The sequence below is a fragment of the Clavelina lepadiformis genome, chromosome 5 (genome assembly GCF_947623445.1).
Source record: "Clavelina lepadiformis chromosome 5, kaClaLepa1.1, whole genome shotgun sequence".
In the NCBI taxonomy this organism is placed as follows: Eukaryota; Metazoa; Chordata; class Ascidiacea; order Aplousobranchia; family Clavelinidae; genus Clavelina; species Clavelina lepadiformis.
This window is the reverse complement of record NC_135244.1, coordinates 16,151,338-16,169,765: the sequence shown is the minus strand read 5'-3', so window position 1 is coordinate 16,169,765 and position 18,428 is coordinate 16,151,338. Positions and strand designations below refer to the sequence as shown.

Below are 18,428 nucleotides of genomic sequence, written 5' to 3'. Positions count from 1 at the left end.
GGCACATTTCTGTTTGTTATTGATCAGGTGTTTGCATTACAGTAATTCTCACATTTATACTAGTTTTTAGTGGTTAAACCATTGTTGTTGGGCATGGAAGTGTTACCTTGGTTCCTTCTTTTAATTCGCTTATAAGACTTCACTTGCTAGTTTTTTGCATGCACTCATACATCGCAACATGTAAAGTAAAGTTTATAAAAATCTGAAAGTTTTGACATTAGTTAAAAATATTACATTTGTCTACTTTCAGAAGAGATCTGGTTATGTTTAGTTTTCATTGTTGTGTTACTTTAAAAATACTCAAATTGGATCAAGCACTACACAGACTTTATCGAAACATGGCAAACAGCCACTATGAGTATGTCAAGAAATTTGAAATTTCTGATCCGTGCCTATTAAACTGTTGGCCTATTGTCAGAATTGATGGTAAAAACTTTCACAAATTTTCAAAACTTCATAAATTTAAGAAGCCCAATGATGACCGTGCTTTGAACTTGATGACAAAATCGGCAGAAAGTGTCATGAACATGTGCCATGACATTGTCGTCTCATATGGTCAAAGTGATGAATACTCATTTGTGTTTAAAAAGTCTACTGCAACTTACAATCGTCGGGCAAGGTAGTTAAGGTATATATGCTATTTTGTATATATCTGGAGACTGGAGTTCAAAGTTATTAACTCAACATTGAAGGTGATGATAACCGCGGTATTGCACCCATGGGCATAATTTGTTGTCAGTGAGGTAACTCTTTTTTACTGGTTTAGTCATAAATATTATCTTATAAGTCTGATTATGAATTATTATGGTTTATCAAGTGAGTATACATGACTTAAATTTTACATGGGTGCAATTTCGTGTGTGTGCAACACCAAGGGAACCATTGCAAATTATCCACATTAAAGAGGAAGTTAACTGATTTCCATTATAGTTTGCAAAACCCAAATATATGGGAGTTAACATAAAATACTTTATTTACAACATTGTTATTTACAGCAAATTATCTTCAGTTGTTGTTTCACAATTCTCTTCTGCATATGTGTTCCATTGGAAAGATTTTTTTCCAGACCAGGAGCTGCTTTATCCTCCTGCCTTTGACAGTCGTGTGATTCTGTATCCATCTGATAAAAATATGCGCGACTATTTAAGTTGGAGGCAAGTTGATTGTAAGTCCCCAAACATTATTCTTTTAACGTATGAATTAGTCAAACTTTTAAGACATAACTTCATAAATTGGTTCATTAGTTCATTAGAAATTATGTCCATTCACTGTTTATACGAAGTTCGGAAATACCCTAATCGTGACAATAAAAATTGTAATTGCACATTTTGCTGAATTCTGTTTAATATTATTGTCAAAACTAACCCAACCTAAATTATTCTGAATATTGGATTTTTTTACAAATTTTGCTATATGCTATCCTTTGTGCTGTGGGATTATTTTAGTATAGGTACACCGTACAGTAGGTATCAAGTTCAAGGAAACCTAATGTGGCATGTATTGAGTAATGAATATAGACTTACAAATTATATAGCTGTTACTAACTACCAATATTATGCCATGGTAACGGTTTTAGTTATCCAAACTAACATATTTATTAACCTGTGAATTGGTGTTCAATTTGTTGAACATCTGATTATTGCCTACAGGTCACATCAACAATCTTTACAATACTTGCTTTTGGTCGTTGGTTCATTCCGGAATGACGCCTTTCACTGCACAAGATGAATTAAAAGTATGTCGAGTTTTTCGTTTTTGCACCTATCGGTATCTGTTTGCATTGCTGCGTCGATAAATAACGGTGGTTTGGTTGTCGCTAGATGATGCCAAATAATCGCGAAGGTTGTAGAATGGTTTGGCAGTCAAGACGAATTCGGTGTGCATATAACTCTTAAAAACTATTACTCGTGGTTATTGACACTCCGGTATTTGTATGTAATTATTCTTGGTCTATGCGTGACGATTTTCGTTTTATTTCGTAAATTTGCATAAAGGGTCGTATTATCTGCATCTGATATGTACGTAGCATGTCGTCGAGAACAAATACATTGGTGTATGCCATTAACGGGATGTAAACGATGCAACATGTTTGCATTTTGCAACCGGTATCAATTTTTTCATCATAAACAGTTCTCATCACCCCAAAAGAACAATAGCGACTTTATTTCCCCTAGACCCGCTAGCGGCGGATGGTAATAAAATATTTGTGTGCACATTCAAAAGAATTTTTTTTTGGAAGGATATATAAGGTTGAAATAAATCGGCTTGCGGCGAATTATTGCATCAGATTTATGTGCTTCTCGTTATGGCTGGTTGGTTACAAAAATACAAATAGAACGCATATTAGTTCTTTTGTGTGTTTTCTTTAATCGCTGTGCTTTTGTAAAACATCCAGTTTAAAGTTTTTGAAATGTTAAACAATGTTCTTTTTTCTTGCCCAGGGCACACTTGCTTCGGATAAGAACGAAATTCTTTTTTCCAAATTTGGCATCAACTACAACAACTTGCCGCAACTTTATCGAAAAGGAACAGTCCTAATACGAGAAAAGGTTTGTTGAGAATTAATCCCAAACTTCACCAATAATTGCTTTAATCTGATTTTGGTCGATGCACGAGCCGATTTGGAGCCACATCAGAGCAAACGGGTTATGTAAGGTCGACCATATAGTGTTTAGCTGTCTTTTTTTGGGCTCAACGCAGGTCGTCAATGGCCCATTGTTTTGTGTTATACGGAAACGAAAATCGCAATTTTGGTCACGATTTTTGCTGCATCCTGCCCTAAATAAATCATTTTGTCCACAAACTATCGTGCACGGCGTAGGCGGCTAATGTTTGTGACTCGATATTGTGCCAACAACCTCTCAAAGTTGGATAATATCGCTAGATTAGGGGTCGGAAAATGGGACTATTCAGTCAAAGTTTTACTTCCTATTTCTTACGGTTACATTTGTTCCTTATGCGTTGTTGTATATTAGTCCAACAGCTCACGTATGAACCGACGTCTTGTTCGCATTTTGTTACATCGGTTCTTCGTACGTAAAGTTATTGCACGGTTTGCAGAATTAACTTAGTTGAACGCACACGTTTTTGCATGTATTGGTGTATGTATATGGATCTTACGTATAGATACCAAAAATTTGTTTTCATTAATTTTATGCTTTTTTCATGGCCACCATCTGTTGCTGCGTGAACAATGTATAAGAATAAATTCGGTTTAGGGTTTCCACATTTTCTAAAAGTGGAGGGCAAGTCCGAATACAAGTTGATTTTTCATCAAAAAAGTATTGTCATTAAGCATAGCTTACAAAGAATTTTTCTATAATATTTTATTCAGTGAGTTCGGTCTTGTCTGTTGGTGCAAGCGTTGTACGTCATCCATAATTACCGTACAGACGCAAATGCATTGCCCGTCCATGTACAGTCCTGGTCATTTTTTTGCTGGAAATAACATCACTGCCAACTAATTGCCAACCATCAAGCTTGTTGTCTTTACATTGTGATGTCACATTGGACTTTTTCCGTTCAAATTAACTCTTGTGCAGTTATCTCCCGGTTAAGTACGCAACTTGATCCTGAGTAGTTTGTGCGAACTTATGTGGTAGGTGCGTACTTAGCAGTTATGCAGCCACCTAGTGAAGGTATGCGTACAGCCTTGCACCCTGCATGCGTGGCCAACGCGTGTGTGAATGCGTGTACCCAATACACAAGTTTTGCATTCATTACGTCATTCACGATGCGTTGCCCATGTTCATTCATTCGTAAAAAGTTTTCTGTTGTGTGATTTTGTATGCCATTCTTTTCTGCTAGTGTACAGTACAGCACAAGTAATTTGTTGGGTACAGTTTTCTCGTTCGCATGATGTCAGGTAAAGGGAAGCGTTTAAGTGAATCCCAAAGATTGGAAGTCATCGCCAAGTTGTGTGTGCCGTCCGCTCCGAGTAAAAGAAGTCTCGCAAGAGAGTATGGTGTGAGTGAAGCTGCTATCCGAAAGATTTTGAAAAACCGGGAAGTTATTCGAAAGCGTTCTGCTGTGATGTGTGAGGAGACAAAGACAAAAACGTTTCGAGCATCCGTTGGTCGGTTTTCTGAGCTGGAAGATATTCGATATCTTTAGATTGATAGCATGCGCCGTACAAGTCTTCCCGTTCCCCCCTCACTGGTCATTGCAAAAGCAAAACAAATCGCTCAACAATTATCGATATCAGAAGATGATTTTCAAGCGTCGTGGCAGTGGCTTAGCCGATTCAGAGCACGTCGAGGATTGCAGAAAGTTCTTCTTCATGGTGAAGGAGCTGAAGTGGACAAGGAAGACCCAAAGCTTTTGGCTTCACAGGCGATTTTGGGTGACGTGAATGAGGTGTTGGAAACGATGCAGACTGAAAATGATGACACTGACGATGAGGCTGGCTCAAGCAACGATTGTGCACCTGTCGAAAACAGCATCGTTTTTCATGGCTTTGAACAACTTTACAACAAAGTGCTTGAAGTTGAGGATCAGTTGCTGTGTCCTGCCTTACAAGATCAAGCAGGAGGTGCTTACGATAATCTCAAAAGCACTTTTGAATGCTTTCAGCGAAAACTGAGACAGGTGACGTTGGAAGCCAAGCAAAAAAGAATGCAAAATATGCATCAGATGACTTTGCACGACATGTTTAAGCAGTGAAGTATTGTTAAGTTGACGTTTAACTTTTCCTGACATCCAGTTAATGTGCTTGCTGTTTAAAATAAATAAATTGTTGAAAAAGTTGAACCCAGAATTTGTGAAGAATTTTTGCTTACTTATCTGGGATGCGAACTTAAACGGGTGCGTTACTTAACCGGGAGATGACTGTACATGATTATACAGTATTTAAATCTTGTGATAACGCCTGTCGACATTTTCGTATGTAGTATTAGGTAGTAGCTTCATGTGATGCAATGTGCACTATGCATCGGCCGAAAATTTCAGTTCGTTTTGACGTAACATAGCTAATTAATTATTTTAGGCCGATGTCAATTCATCTGGAAATGACGACGAAGAGCCAATCAGTGAAGCAATGGATGCAGATCTCAACGACTCGAAAAAAAGAAAACTCTGCAAGCCAATAACAGCACTAAATACCGATATTATCGGAGACGAATTTTGGAAAAAACATCCACACGTTCTAAGTAGCTGATGTTTTTGCCAATTGTGTGTTTTTAACCAGTGCTGTGGGACTCATTTGAAAACGGTTTTTAGCAAACCTGTCGTGGTTGTAGATTTTTGATGATTACATTGGGCGGCATCCGCTATCGCCGTCTTTAAATGTGAACACTTATACGTAATTTCCTTTCAAGCAATTTTCGGTTTCCGTGCATTCACATTAAAAATGCGTTAGATATATTTTAGATTAAACAAACATAGCAAAATCCGTTTGTTCATATAGACTATAGAGACACCGTTTTTATCTTCGAAAATGCGACGTTTAATTGGAGAAAGTTCACCGAAAATATTGTATTGTGCTTATCAACATTCCCTGATGTTGCAATGCAGGTTTTTGCAGCTGCATTGTAGTGCTACCTGTCTGAAAACTGGGTCATGCCCCATTTTTGTACCCACTGCATGCTTGACTTAAATTCGTAGCTGCTGCAATGCAAACGCCGGATCGTACCAGGTCATGTTACAGAAACTACCGCGAAAGGCCATGACTTGAAAATAATTAAAGCTTAATAAAAAAATAAAGCTGCAGTTCTTGGAATCATGATTTTCTGTTAAAATCGATGCAAAAATGTCGCTTAAGATAAGATCGCGCTTTTCGTTGCAAACTGCGGAAGATTCTCGCGGCCGAAAACTCCAAATTAAGAGGTGCACGTGACAACCACACAAAGTTACGATGAAAGAACAAATTTTTAAGACCGTTTGATCTCATTCTTTAAGGACCACCAACGTCTTTCTTTGTTGCCTATGGGCTCACAGGTTGTCTTGTCAACTAGTGGATAATGCCCAATTGGAAAGAAAGCTCAAATTAATTTTGTATTAAAGCCTTTACTGGCCGCATCAAAGCCAAGCAAAAGCATTGACGAAATATGACAAATTAGCAAAAAACTAAGGCTTTGCGCGACGGCTCTGAATGCTGGCGGTAGCAGCTTTTGCGTCGCCCATACTAACCAGCCTACGGTGCTGGCCTTTAAAAGGAAATCATTGTTCTCCAACCGCTTGGCTGGCCGCGTTAGCAGAGCGGTTAACGAAATTTGAACTTGTAATAAGAGGACAGCGGGATAATTTTGCAAGCTTATGTTAACCAGAAATAAGCTTTGCTCTATTTTTGGACCAATTTTTAACTTCAGAAGAAAATTTTCGTTCTATTTGAATGGAGATGAGTCACACAAGACATTTACCAAAGATAAACTGCACTCGCGATACTCCTATTATAGGATAAAAATATAATTGTTGTCATGTGTGCAACGCTAAGCTCAATAATCTCCTATTGTTTATACGATATTATTCTTGTATTATATTAGTGGTGTTGTGATTTGCAGACGGAAAACGGTCGTCGTTTTAAATTCAACTTCTCTATATTGTATTACTTGTTTCAGGTTGGGTGATAAACTATATATTTTCAGCTTCTTACGTCATGCGAAACTTCTGTTTACAAACGTAAAAATATCGTTTAATTCGGTCGATAATATATTAATATAATTACATAATCGACAAATACAATTATACTCAACGTTATGTGTAAAATATAATACCAAAAATTTTATGATGCAAATAATAGCATGTTTTGTTAGAGAAAATCTAATATTATATTGCTACAGAACATGTTTTATTTTATACACTTTTCGAAACGCGCAATTTTCAACATTGCTATCGAGTTTATCACACCGTATATATAGTTACTATCTATCGTAGTCATATGCTATCGCGCATGTATGAATATGATCTTTCGCTAATCGTCTCAAAATCGCTGCCTTGATAAAACGTAGCGGCAGTTGCATAACAATACCAGCGGCATGGTCCGGACTACGATAAAGGTGTGTAACAGAAATTGGTGATTCACGTGAAAAGTTTGTGAAAACTCTTTGAGTCACACATTGTTCAAGAAATTACTAACTTATTTTATGTGTACCACTGGCGGCCAGATGATAAATTTGCTTACGCATAATGCCAAATTTAATATGACTTGATCTGCGTATAATAGCTTGTTATTCGTGTGGAAAATGGATATTATCCGTTATCAGTTGACCCTATATAATTTTGTACCTCGATATCCTCTACAAATTTTTGAAACAATTGTCACTGAGATGTCTGCCATTACTCAGAAAACTTCCCGGAATAAAAAATTGTAGATTTCCCTTATTATCACAACACGAGAAGATCCTTAACCCAGCGAAATAAGTAATAACAGTTCAACAAGGTCTAAAAAGTAAAAGCAGCGTCAAACACAGAGGTCTAATATAAACAGCGTGCAAATTTGATGGCCGCTTACACGTAAGCCTGGGCTTTGATCCGGTTGTTTATCAACGACGATTTACAACCAGTTTTAACCTTAAGACTAGCACTATAATTAGAAACCCAAGCGCTTCGTATACATATGTTATGCCGAGAAAAGATAAATACCAACCGTCTGTTAAAACCGGATTAAAATCGAAATTTTCTAAGTAAAAGCGTGAAACCTTTGAATTACTTTCAAGATAATCATATGCCCAACCTCCATCAAACGGAAGGCAACATTAAACAAATTGGAAAAAAATTGAGCTTGTCGTTAGTTGAGGGGATAAAGATAATCCAATAGATAATATAACTCACAGTTTGCGGCAGACCTTCGGTCTGCAGTGGAAGCCGTAATCGGTCGCGCATTTTTTGAGTGCTATTTGTTGCCAAAACTACTTTAAATCGCTTGGGTATGTTACATCCGGTACTTCATCAAACCACGATAAAACGGTCATTGTTGGTAAGAAAGACTTTTTGACAAAAAAATGTATACGTTCGGCCAAATTTCGTTTCCATATCATAAATGGCTGATTTAGATTAGATTTAGACGTTATCACAGTTTTGCTTTTATTCCTGTTGTAATTAAATGGTTTTCACAACATTGACTGCTATTTTTCTCAATGTAAGAACTAAATCCAATCCCAGAAGGCTTACCGCATTTTCATTCTCTGTTTAATCGAGGATGATTTCAGTTGGAAATTCTAGGAACTTTTAAGTCTGAATCTCACTTACCTGACATATTTGGTAATCTTGGTTCGCACGCAAGGGTCATGGAGCAAAAATAAACTGATAACGCTATCGGTTAACACCCAACAAACCGGATAGTGTTTCATGTTAGAAAATTTAAAATTCGTTCGGTCATCCTGACAATGAGATTGTAATTGAAACAGATAAACACATTGAGAGTTTTCCTAGTAATATCAGAAATTGTTTAAAAGTCCTTCCGTCGTGATATGGCAGCATAATGAAGCACCATTCTCCCAACAAAGTCTAGGCATACTTAGGAAAACTCAAACATTTATGTTGATCGTAAGTTCATCATTAATTTTGTACTTTATTTAGCTCATCTCGATCGTGTGAGTCATTTTCTAGTCTAAACAAAAACAAATAGCTGCATAGTTGGTTCATAAACGTAAACCTTAAATACTTTCATTGAAATAAAGCATATGTAATCTAAACCATGTTAACCAAATTTGAAAGTAAAATAAGGAAAATGATATAGTTTGGCACTCTTAAGGTTAACTTTATATTTTTCGACACGAGCTTTCGTGTCGAAAAATTAGTTCTGCCAGACTATTTTCTGTTTTTTTTTTTTTATTTTACTGAAATAAAGCAATACTGTTAGTTTTTGTTAAGCAACGATTAAAGCTTTCTATTCATTGCACTTCAAACTTCAAGTAGGGTATACTATGATTGCTAATTAGTAATTATTTATGATTTTTAGTGATTGATTAGAACCCGTCAGTTCTTGCCCAATAAAGCAGTTCATTCAATTCACTTTTTTGTGGTCACAAGCGGTCACTTTAACCAGAATCCAGCTAATTTGAAACTTATAAGGCGGACGCAATAGCGGATGGCACTGCCATTAACTATCAAACAATTTTCGCCGAAAAAGCATTTTCTTTGAGATTAACACAATCAACATTTCCGGCGAATAAGTCTTTGTTTTCACAAAAACCTTTTCTCCTTTCCGAAATACGAATATTTTCCTGTTACAAAAGCTCCAAGAAAAGGATAAAGTGTACTAGCGGGCATGTCGTGCGTGAAAAAATATACTGCAGATACGTTTTTTGACTGGTGGTCTTCTGTTGTGACATACGTCATCAAAAGCTTATTGACGTGTCCGGGAATGAGGTACGTCATATATGATTCCTGCAGATGACATTTAAGATTACTTTATTGTATGTCGGAAGATTAGAATACAGTTTTATCACGTTTCAATTATCGTGATTTGATTGCCGTTGACGAAAAAAAAAATCAAAACAACACATTAAGTTGATTAAAACTGTCTACACGTCACGTATGTGATGTTGTGCATGTAGAACGCTATGTTCAAACACTTGAGAAAAGGCAGCAACATGTGTATGAAAGAATTTTGTAGATAAACAACAGGAAGAAGGTTACCGATACATCTGTTAGTCAGAAGTAAGCGATTCGTGAAGTGGAAAAGAGACTAGAATGACCAAACTTCAAAATCGCAACTCTAATCAAATTGGGCTGGAAAGAAAAGGATGACTAACGGCTGATTTGTGCAAAAATGAAAGACGATTATGTTTTTTAAAAGATAAGAGAACTTGTCACATTGGAAACATTAAAAAGTAAAGAAAGAAGAAAAATAAAAATTCCATATAAGGGATGTTGTGCCTTAGCATCAACGACATCATAGGGTGTAACCTCCGCTTTCTAAATCACACACGCAAACACCAACAAAGATATAGGTGATTACGTGAACATCTAACAAGGAAGTAACTTTTCGCCATGCATGGCCTGCGACCCTTCCCTAATCTGTTTAACAAACGTGTCTTTCAACTTGCACAAGTCGTCACTTTCTGGCCGTTTGTACGTTTAAAAATTATGCATTTGAATTTATGAGCAGACACAGACAGGTCTGTCACAGTCAGTCGTTTACGTCATTCACGACTCGGCCAGCCAATAACGTCACAGCAACGTTTTAAGGTAAAACCGTAATGAACAAAATGTCAGAATATAGACAAGAGATCTTTTTTCTTCTACTCCCTATAAATTGAGAACTTCATTTGTCTTCACTCAGTCATCGTCGGTGTTTGGATCATCAACATCAACCGAAGAAGGACATCCAGTGCTTCGATTTCTAAGCTCATATAACCCATAGGCAATTTTAAACATAATTTTGAGAGGAAGCAGATTCACAAGGTTAAGGTAAGAATTCTAAAAAATTTAGATTTTAAATTAAGAAGACTATAACATTTTTCCATTGAAATTGAATGTCATAAATAGGCTCTTATACATTTCGTTGATTTTAATTAAAAACATAAATTAGTTTGTGCCGGCAGAACTCTTTTTCAACTAAAGTAATGAAACAATTTCTTTGCAGATGACGACTTTTACAAAAATAAGTCTTCTACTTTTTACCTTGGCACTCACTTGCTTGTATTTGTCTACCACCGAGGCTCGGAGTATCAGGTGAGATAATACGACGTTTGAACACCATAATCATTGTCAAGTTAAAGTTGTAACATGTTCTACCTTCCACAATCATCGGTTTTCGTTTTATAAATTTACTTAATTAATTTTTGTTTTCAGAAAACGTCAATCTTCACCACACATTCAATTGCACAGAAGACGAAGATACTTACAGCGAATGTATGACGAATTATTGGCAATATACCAGTTCATAAATTTACAGGAAAATCCTGAGTCTATGGCACCAGTGCAAATCCACTTCAACAATCCAGAAACAGACGTTGTCCGAAACGTAATGCGAAGACTTCGCAATAAAGAAGGCAGTTGGAATGTCAATGTCAGAAAGGACGGCTCACCGTATCACAATCGAAGGAGAATGAAAACTCCAGTTGACTTCAGCAGCAGCATCGAAAGACTTAGTGAGGAGCAACAAAACGGCTTACCGGGAAGACAAAGCACGATTGACTTGGGAAATGGCTTTCAGATGCGCGTTCAGCACAGCCTTAATTTGACAGATCAACAGGAGGCTAGACGAAATATGCTTTTGCTAAAAGGGGTTTTAGATCTTTGCCACAAAGTTAACAATAAGGTTGGCGATGTTTCTTTGGGTGTTAAAGTCAAAACCTGTACCCTGCTTTAACTTTTACACAATGCGGAGGTGTCTTTCAGCGTTAAAATTTGTCAGTTCGACGAGAACGGACGTGAAACTGACTTCGAGCGTTCGTAAAAATTCTTTTTCTTGAAACTAGCAACATGTATTGCTTTTCCAATTACATCTAAATAATTATAACTAGTTCACATAATTCGAAGGTGTATTGTATATGTTATACAGATATTACTCACGTTTAAGCCGCCATATTGCGTTGTTTTTCTGATTTGCACTTATATTTTTGAATGTTCTGTTTTGTTAAACAATCTGCATGATTTTATATTTAGTTTAATGTGGAACGCTTTTTCTTGCTATGGTCCAATGTAACTTTCGTGACTGACAGATTTTGTGTCACTATAAAAAATATATCAAATCTTTTAACAATATAAAGCTGTTGTTCGCCGATCGCATACTTTTATAAAAGAAGCCATAATGCTTGCCGTATTGTGCACTAATCTGCTTTCTAATGCGAATGGCGAGCACTAATGCCAGCAGGTAGATTTGGCGGTGTTGGACCTTTCTATGCTTGTTATTTGTACGTTTTATTTCCATAAATTTTTTGTTCCACATTTTTAATTCAACTAATTATTTATTTTTCTGAACGCGTCTTTTGCTTTGCTTTTACTACAAGTAAAATATATTTGCTGCTTTAAGCACTTTTCACCTAAGCATTTTGCTTTGTCTGTGACAGTTATATACAGCATATTACTTTATACAGCATTTCTAAAGTAGGCGAGGCAAGCTAGAATTGATAGTAGGTTAGCCCTTGAAAAATTGAAATAAATGTGTGGCTAAAAGGTAGACTACGTGTATCGTTGATTGTATTTGAATATATGGGTCAAGATTTAAATAGATCAAGAGCTGCAGGTATAGCCAATTAGCCATATTTGTTGTTAAAATAAGTAAAAGCACAAAAAAACTAAAACTCTTCAATTTTTAAAATAAGTTATTGACCGTTGTTTTTACTTAAGCTAATACCTCAGCAGGTAAATTAGTAAAGGCGCCAATTTTTATCGCCGTATAAATAATCCTCATTTAATTTTTAAATCATTTTACTATACGCAAGCTGCATAGTGAAGCTCGAGGTAGGTTGTATTCCCGATAGAAATGGCATGCAAGCGGCTAACCCACATAATGAATGATAAAAAGGGAAAAGCCTTTAAATAATGGTCCATCTATATAATGATGTGTTTTAAACACGGCAAGATGCATTAAAGTTTTTGTTTCACTGGTGAAAGTATGTGAATAAATTTGCTTTTAAACAGCTTGCCTTGTTTTTCAAACGTATTTAGGGTAAATTGTCTCCAATATCGAGAACAAAATTTTTATTTCAGCGCTGTTGCGTAAACATGCTGTAATCCTTGTTGCCGGAACCACTTTGTTGAAAATCATTGGAGAAAAGCACATTGCAATTCAGGTTTTCGATAACATCAATTCAATTTTCGAAGTGATATACAGTAGTGCAACGCGATGTTATAAAAGTATGTTGCATTGAAGAGAATTTGGTTTAGAAGATAAAACTGCTCTTTGCCCTCATTGTCTCGGTTAAACATACATGATTGCTTGTTGGCACCCAGTCAAAACAAACCACTTGCGAAGATTAGGTTCGAAAGATCGACATCCATAATTTTCTTTGCTTTTAAACATTTGCCCTAACATGGTTCATGCAGCGAAATAAGGCTATCCATTATTCGCCCTTTACAACGAAGTGCATTTAAACCACGATGAGGTCGATGATTACGAGGATGCTAGTAAGATACGGTAGTCTGTTGCCCAATTGAAGTTTCTGAAAGCTACATATAATGTGGTGTAGCCTATCTTGAGCGGTGGCAAGAAACTTTAATAAAACCTAGGAATAATAAAAATACATTTAAGGGCAAGGACGTTTCAATTCGAATTTTTTATTAGTGTATTTATATAGCTTGAACGTATCTTATGGAAGATAAAATCGTATACTGGCTAATTAGCACATATAAGGAATGGTGAGTATTGGTAAAATTTGCAAATATTGGCATCTCATACAAAATCTAAGCGATATTAAACTTTTTTACTGTTGTTTCGACAAACATATGAAAGGGGTTATTCAAGTCACGTTATGCAACCATTGTTAATGTTTTGTCCCCAGTCGTGACTAAAATGTTTTAGGTTTAAACCTTAAAATTGGAAATGTTTGTCATGGTGTTTTTACATGCAACACACTTTTCGTCCCCAACAATTTAAAAGCGAAAAGTGTAGTGCTTTTCTCCAAAGCCACTTGCTTTCATCTGCTCGAGAGAGGTTTTTGGCAGACCAAAAGTTATCAACAGTTCATCGAATGTCACCGACAACCTCACACGACAGTCGCCCCTAAGCTTAACCTTTAAACTTTCCTTAAGAAGAAATATGTAAAAACGGTTTCATACAACAGCAGGAGCATTATTTGAATGCCGTACCGAACAATATACACTCGAAATTTTTTTCTTGCAGCACTCAAAATGGCAAAGGTTTCTTGCAGTCTCTTCTTAGTTATAAATAATTATTCACTTTAGTCAAAACAAAGTCTACTCTTTTCACAGTTATTAAAGAAAACGTTTAGTTGTCATTATGCTACTGTAGTTCAAACAGCGTTTATCGTGAAAGTTGAAAACGAAAGAATTCTGTAGATCTTTCACAAACACTAGTAGGCCTACAACTTTCTCAAGTGCATTACAATGATAGCGTAGCGCCAAACCTGATTTTCATAACTGGTCGCCCAGCGATCTAGCCTCTGCACAACAAACTGAACCGAGCCGACTACATGGTTTGGCATCTTTTTCGCCATATTTTGCAGGGATTAAAACTGCAACCGTAATGACTTTGACGAGATTTAAACTCGCAAAGTTGCATCTGTTGCTGGGTTAAATCTAAATTTGGACTTGGAATGTAGTGAGCTAGTTGGAAAACACCGACTTGCGTACCAGCAGCGCCACCTAGCCTTTTACTAAGACGATACAAACCAAAAAACGTCAGGAAGTTTTGCGCAACAAGTTTCCATGACATGAAGCTACACTGATGTCATTTGCCAAATACTGGCCTTTACTGTGAGAGTGGTGACTAGTTAAACCCTTTAACGAGAAACCAACAATGCATTAATCTTGCATGCTCATATTATCTCATTTGTCAAAAGATTATTTACACTATAAAAGCTATTTACATAATCCAAAGATCACCAGGCAAGCGAAATCAGGCAAATTTGAATTTATTCTATTTGAAAATGTATTTTATCTACATCAAACTGGTTCCAAGAAGACATTGAAAATAAATAATTTATTCCGATTTAATGGCGGGTTGTTCTTTTTTCTTTCCTCTTGTTGCCCAAAACATCAAACCACCACCGATTCCCCAACACAACAGGACCAACTAATCAAAAAAATAAAATTATATGATATGTTAAAAGCTATAAACTAGCAATTTCATATATAAGCATATTGCAAAGGTATTATTCTTAAAATAGTAAAAAATCTATATAAGGCAGCTGATTACAAGAGTTACTTTTAACTACTGTACTTTGAAAGGTACAGCATGCCCAACACCATCAGACAATAAATCTCTCATTAATTAGTAAAAACATAATTATACATTTCTTCGACCAAGGATTGTATATGAATTAAAATGCTTCTTCCAGCCAGTCAATGGAAAAGGAGCTTCAACATCACCACCCATGATCAGGATTTTGTTTATACACGAAATTACGTATTTGAAGACCTATATTTGCTGGATATGAAAGCACAATACAGTGCATAAAATGCTATGTCAGCCTTATTATGTAGAAAACTGAAACTCAATGAACGAACAGAAGTGAGTATTTTACCATAAGAAGGACTTGCAGCTTGTTGTTAATTTTGGTTGATTATGTTGGAAAAAGGGGGCACACATGAAAAAGTATATATATGATTTTTGTTAAGGATAAATTGAGTATGGATTTACATTTAAAAAATAGACTGACATAACATTTAAGTCACTGAGTTATAACATTCATGTTAGGTTAACATGCACATTTAAAGAAGAAGTTGGCTCAAATACGATCTGACATCTGCTTCTTAACTTATGCAAACCGCAGAATTGAGGAACAACATACTATTCACCTTTTTAATTATATTTTACTATACACTAGATTAACACGGTTCAGCCACCAGCAGCTTTATATTAAAGGTTATCCATAAAAAAACTGATACAAGCTCCATACATATAACTCTGTCAATTGATATAACTCCATATAAAAAGGGGGCACACATGCAAAAGTGTCTGATTATTGTTAAGGATAAATTAAGTATGGATTTAAGTTTAAAAAATAGATTGACAAAACATTTAGGTCACTACATTATAAAATTCATGTAAAGTGAACAAGGAACTGGTAAAAATAACTTCAAATCTAGACAAATTTTTCGGTGGATAGTGAAACAGAAACATGGATGCAGGGTATATAAATATAACTAAAAAATTTTCTAAAAATTGGGAAGTATAAGAAGTTTTAATGAAAACTTGTGTGCAGATCCCATAATAGGTAAACTATAAAGATTCTGATTAAATCTTTATTACAAGTAGACAATGGTCCTGCATTCAAACATCACATCAAAACAGGTTTATGTATGTAAAATCAACAATCATGTATATATACAAAAAATTTGGATGTTGCAAAGTGCAGCACATCACATGCGTCTACCTAATAAGCTTAGCTAGGATATTTAGAATAACTCAGAAAATACAGTTATTATGTAGCTTCTAGAATTCAACTTGATTTCAATAGAAGCATAAAATGTTTATTTGAGCCAAGAATATTTGCAATGTAAAGTAATATACAAATATATTTTTAAATGTATACCAGTACTTTATCATAGCCAACTTTTGCAAAGACATTGAGTAACATAAATTCTGCTATCAATACCAAGGCATTTTGCAATAGCAGACTTTTTTCGTAAACTGATTTTGCCACACAAATTGGACCCTATGTAGAGAAAATTGGTTACAAAGTTAAATTACAGAAAAGGTAGCGCCACGAAAATTTGAAAGAAACGCAGAGTCTTATAATAGGAACTAATATGCAATTGTGCAAAAAAGGGGCTCTCTTGTTTCTTTCGTGAGATATTACATTTTTCGTATTAAGCATCAATTTTATTTTAGGCTTGAAAATTAGTCTTTCTAAGATTAGTGAGTTTAATGTGATGCAACTTGAAAAAGATTATACTTAGGGACTTGAAATTTAGTATACAGTAAGAAGAATCGTCGTTACTACATGCAAAACTCTATAAAATTGGGACAAAATTACTGATTTTTGGTAAAATCTGTACACTGGGTACCGGTAGGCTACTTTCGGACACATAGCCTGCTGGCTACTCCACCCTATAATAATTAAAGAAAAAATGGTCGTCTGATCGCCAATTTATAATAAATAAATAAATAATTGAGGCTCCAGTTCACACCATCACGCATCACCATCTGCAATCAGGGAGCTATAGGGCTACGGGGAGGCTACCCGATCCTAGACGAGCTGCCATACCGGTAAGCTACAGCAGTAGGCTACTATGTAATGATCAAGTTTCAAATTATGCAATTTTAGTCGAAGCTAGCGATAGGCAGCCTACCTAATACGAATGGCAAGCATGCACCAGCAATGTCCATGTCATTCAAGGACAAACAAGAACAAACAGATTCTCTAAGTCTCCACCAGTTGTCACTTATTTCATAGAAATCTAACAACAGCTACATTGCTTTGAAATGCATGGACCAATTGGATAAAACACAAAACTTCATGGAAAAAAACTTAGTCCTAATTTTCACAAGCTTAAAATAGAGAGCTGCAGCTATTTCAACAAAAAAAAACGTAATTTTAGAGCTAGTTTTCACAGTTTCCCTTTAACCTAGCTTTAATTTTGTTACATAATAAGCTAAACCTTAGGCTTACCATATTTTTGTGATTGAAAAGCGGGACGCTTCAGAACAACGAGCCCTATCAGATAAATGTGGTTCATATTTTACTAGAAGTATGAGACTATTTTGGATTCCTATCGTCAGGGACAACTGAAGTAGTAAGACAACAAGAAAAACTAAAATAATGGATTTTACTAGGAAACGAAACAATGTTCAAGCATTTGTAAATTTACATAATCGTCCAATCATACTTTTCTGTAGACAATACTTTCTTCCAGAAGTCTATATTCGACTTTATTTTCTCATAAAAATCACAGCAGGAAAAGTCAGTTTTAATTTTGCAGGTGATAAGGGCTTTCACATTCAAATGGTTTTTGCAGAAGAAAATGCAAACAAGTACCGGAACCGTACGAAATAAGTTCTTTCAATGACCTAACTGCAAAAAGATCATCTCCTCCTCCTAGCCTACTATTACTGAACAGTAAACAAGCGAATGCGCTAACAATCAACTCACTACTGGACCAATTACCCGCTACAATGATGTAACAACTACTTTCACATTTAACACAAAGAAACAAGAACACGCATCGAGTATTGCTTTTCAGCAAATTGGCTAAACAAACCAATCACATCATGCTAATATTCGTGTAGTGTAGGGCAATGCTGGCTCAGTAAATGCCAAAGCGGGACTTTTAGTTGACTGACCGGGACGCCGGGACAAAGCCTTTAAAAGCGGGACTGTCCCGGCTAAAACGGGACGTATGGTAAGCCTACTAAACCTGTAACATTCCTTTGCTTACACGTTCCAAAAAGAATGACTTTATTTGCAAATGTCAACTCGACACTGGTTTGAGTTTCCGGTGTTTCCACGTTATCACAATCAATTGCATCATTATCAGCATTAAATTGCTTTACATGCGACACATTGCGTTTATACTGCACTCCGGCATTATCAACTACAACAATGTTTCCATGTTTTTCTATCACAACAAAACGTTTTTTATGGAATGTAGTAGATAATTTATCATGCACATGTTTTTAAGTAAGACAGTGTCCCCAAGTTTAACATCACTATATCACTTAATATCACTAAAAACACGCTGCGTGATCTACTAGTAGATCTGTACACAGCTAGACTAGTACAGCTGTACCTACGGTGAAATAGTCACTGACCTGAAATAGAGTGACCGTTAATTTAAGGGTGGTTTATACATTTTTCGGCGTCGTTGTCTAGCTTACCTTCAAAAAATGTAACTCATACTGTATGTGAAATTAAACG

General features: G+C 35.9%; 2 protein-coding genes and 1 long non-coding RNA gene across 4 annotated transcripts; 2 read left to right on the top strand and 1 right to left on the bottom strand.

Moving 5' to 3' along the window:
• Positions 1 to 250: 250 nt before the first annotated feature.
• LOC143459138 (putative tRNA(His) guanylyltransferase) lies at positions 251 to 5,716 on the top strand. 2 transcript variants are annotated; one of them, XM_076956130.1, is made up of 6 exons: positions 251 to 358; positions 468 to 619; positions 996 to 1,165; positions 1,650 to 1,735; positions 2,442 to 2,549; positions 4,985 to 5,716. In XM_076956130.1, the coding sequence occupies exons 2-6, from the start codon at positions 498 to 500 to the stop codon at positions 5,153 to 5,155; spliced, it is 657 nt and encodes a 218-aa protein (XP_076812245.1). In that variant the 5' UTR covers positions 251 to 358; positions 468 to 497; the 3' UTR covers positions 5,156 to 5,716. The 2 variants fall into 2 exon arrangements, with proteins under 2 accessions (XP_076812245.1, XP_076812244.1); XM_076956129.1 differs by having other exon boundaries at positions 264 to 619.
• A 3,800-nt stretch (positions 5,717 to 9,516) lies between these two features.
• On the top strand, positions 9,517 to 11,926 carry LOC143459139 (uncharacterized). The gene is made up of 4 exons (XM_076956131.1): positions 9,517 to 10,128; positions 10,223 to 10,350; positions 10,526 to 10,614; positions 10,735 to 11,926. Exons 3-4 carry the CDS (start codon positions 10,526 to 10,528, stop codon positions 11,252 to 11,254), a joined length of 609 nt encoding a protein of 202 aa, XP_076812246.1. The 5' UTR covers positions 9,517 to 10,128; positions 10,223 to 10,350; the 3' UTR covers positions 11,255 to 11,926.
• Positions 11,927 to 14,464: 2,538 nt separating this feature from the next.
• On the bottom strand, positions 14,465 to 17,917 carry LOC143460896 (uncharacterized). Its single transcript, XR_013117971.1, has 2 exons — positions 14,861 to 17,917; positions 14,465 to 14,641 (listed from the first exon to the last, which is right to left on the bottom strand). It is a non-coding gene; the product is annotated as an uncharacterized LOC143460896 (long non-coding RNA).
• Between the last annotated feature and the right edge of the window lie 511 nt (positions 17,918 to 18,428).

Bases quoted from the DNA above. Each gene is read 5' to 3' on its own strand.
- LOC143459138 (XM_076956129.1), top strand. From the start codon at position 264: ATGTTTAGTTTTCATTGTTGTGTTACTTTAAAAATACTCAAATTGGAT. The intron at 620-995 runs GTAGTTAAGGTA...TGTTATTTACAG, and splicing joins ACTTACAATCGTCGGGCAAG to CAAATTATCTTCAGTTGTTG. The intron at 1,736-2,441 runs GTATGTCGAGTT...TTTCTTGCCCAG, and splicing joins CTGCACAAGATGAATTAAAA to GGCACACTTGCTTCGGATAA.
- LOC143459139 (XM_076956131.1), top strand. From the start codon at position 10,526: ATGACGACTTTTACAAAAATAAGTCTTCTACTTTTTACCTTGGCACTC. The intron at 10,615-10,734 runs GTGAGATAATAC...TTTTGTTTTCAG, and splicing joins ACCGAGGCTCGGAGTATCAG to AAAACGTCAATCTTCACCAC.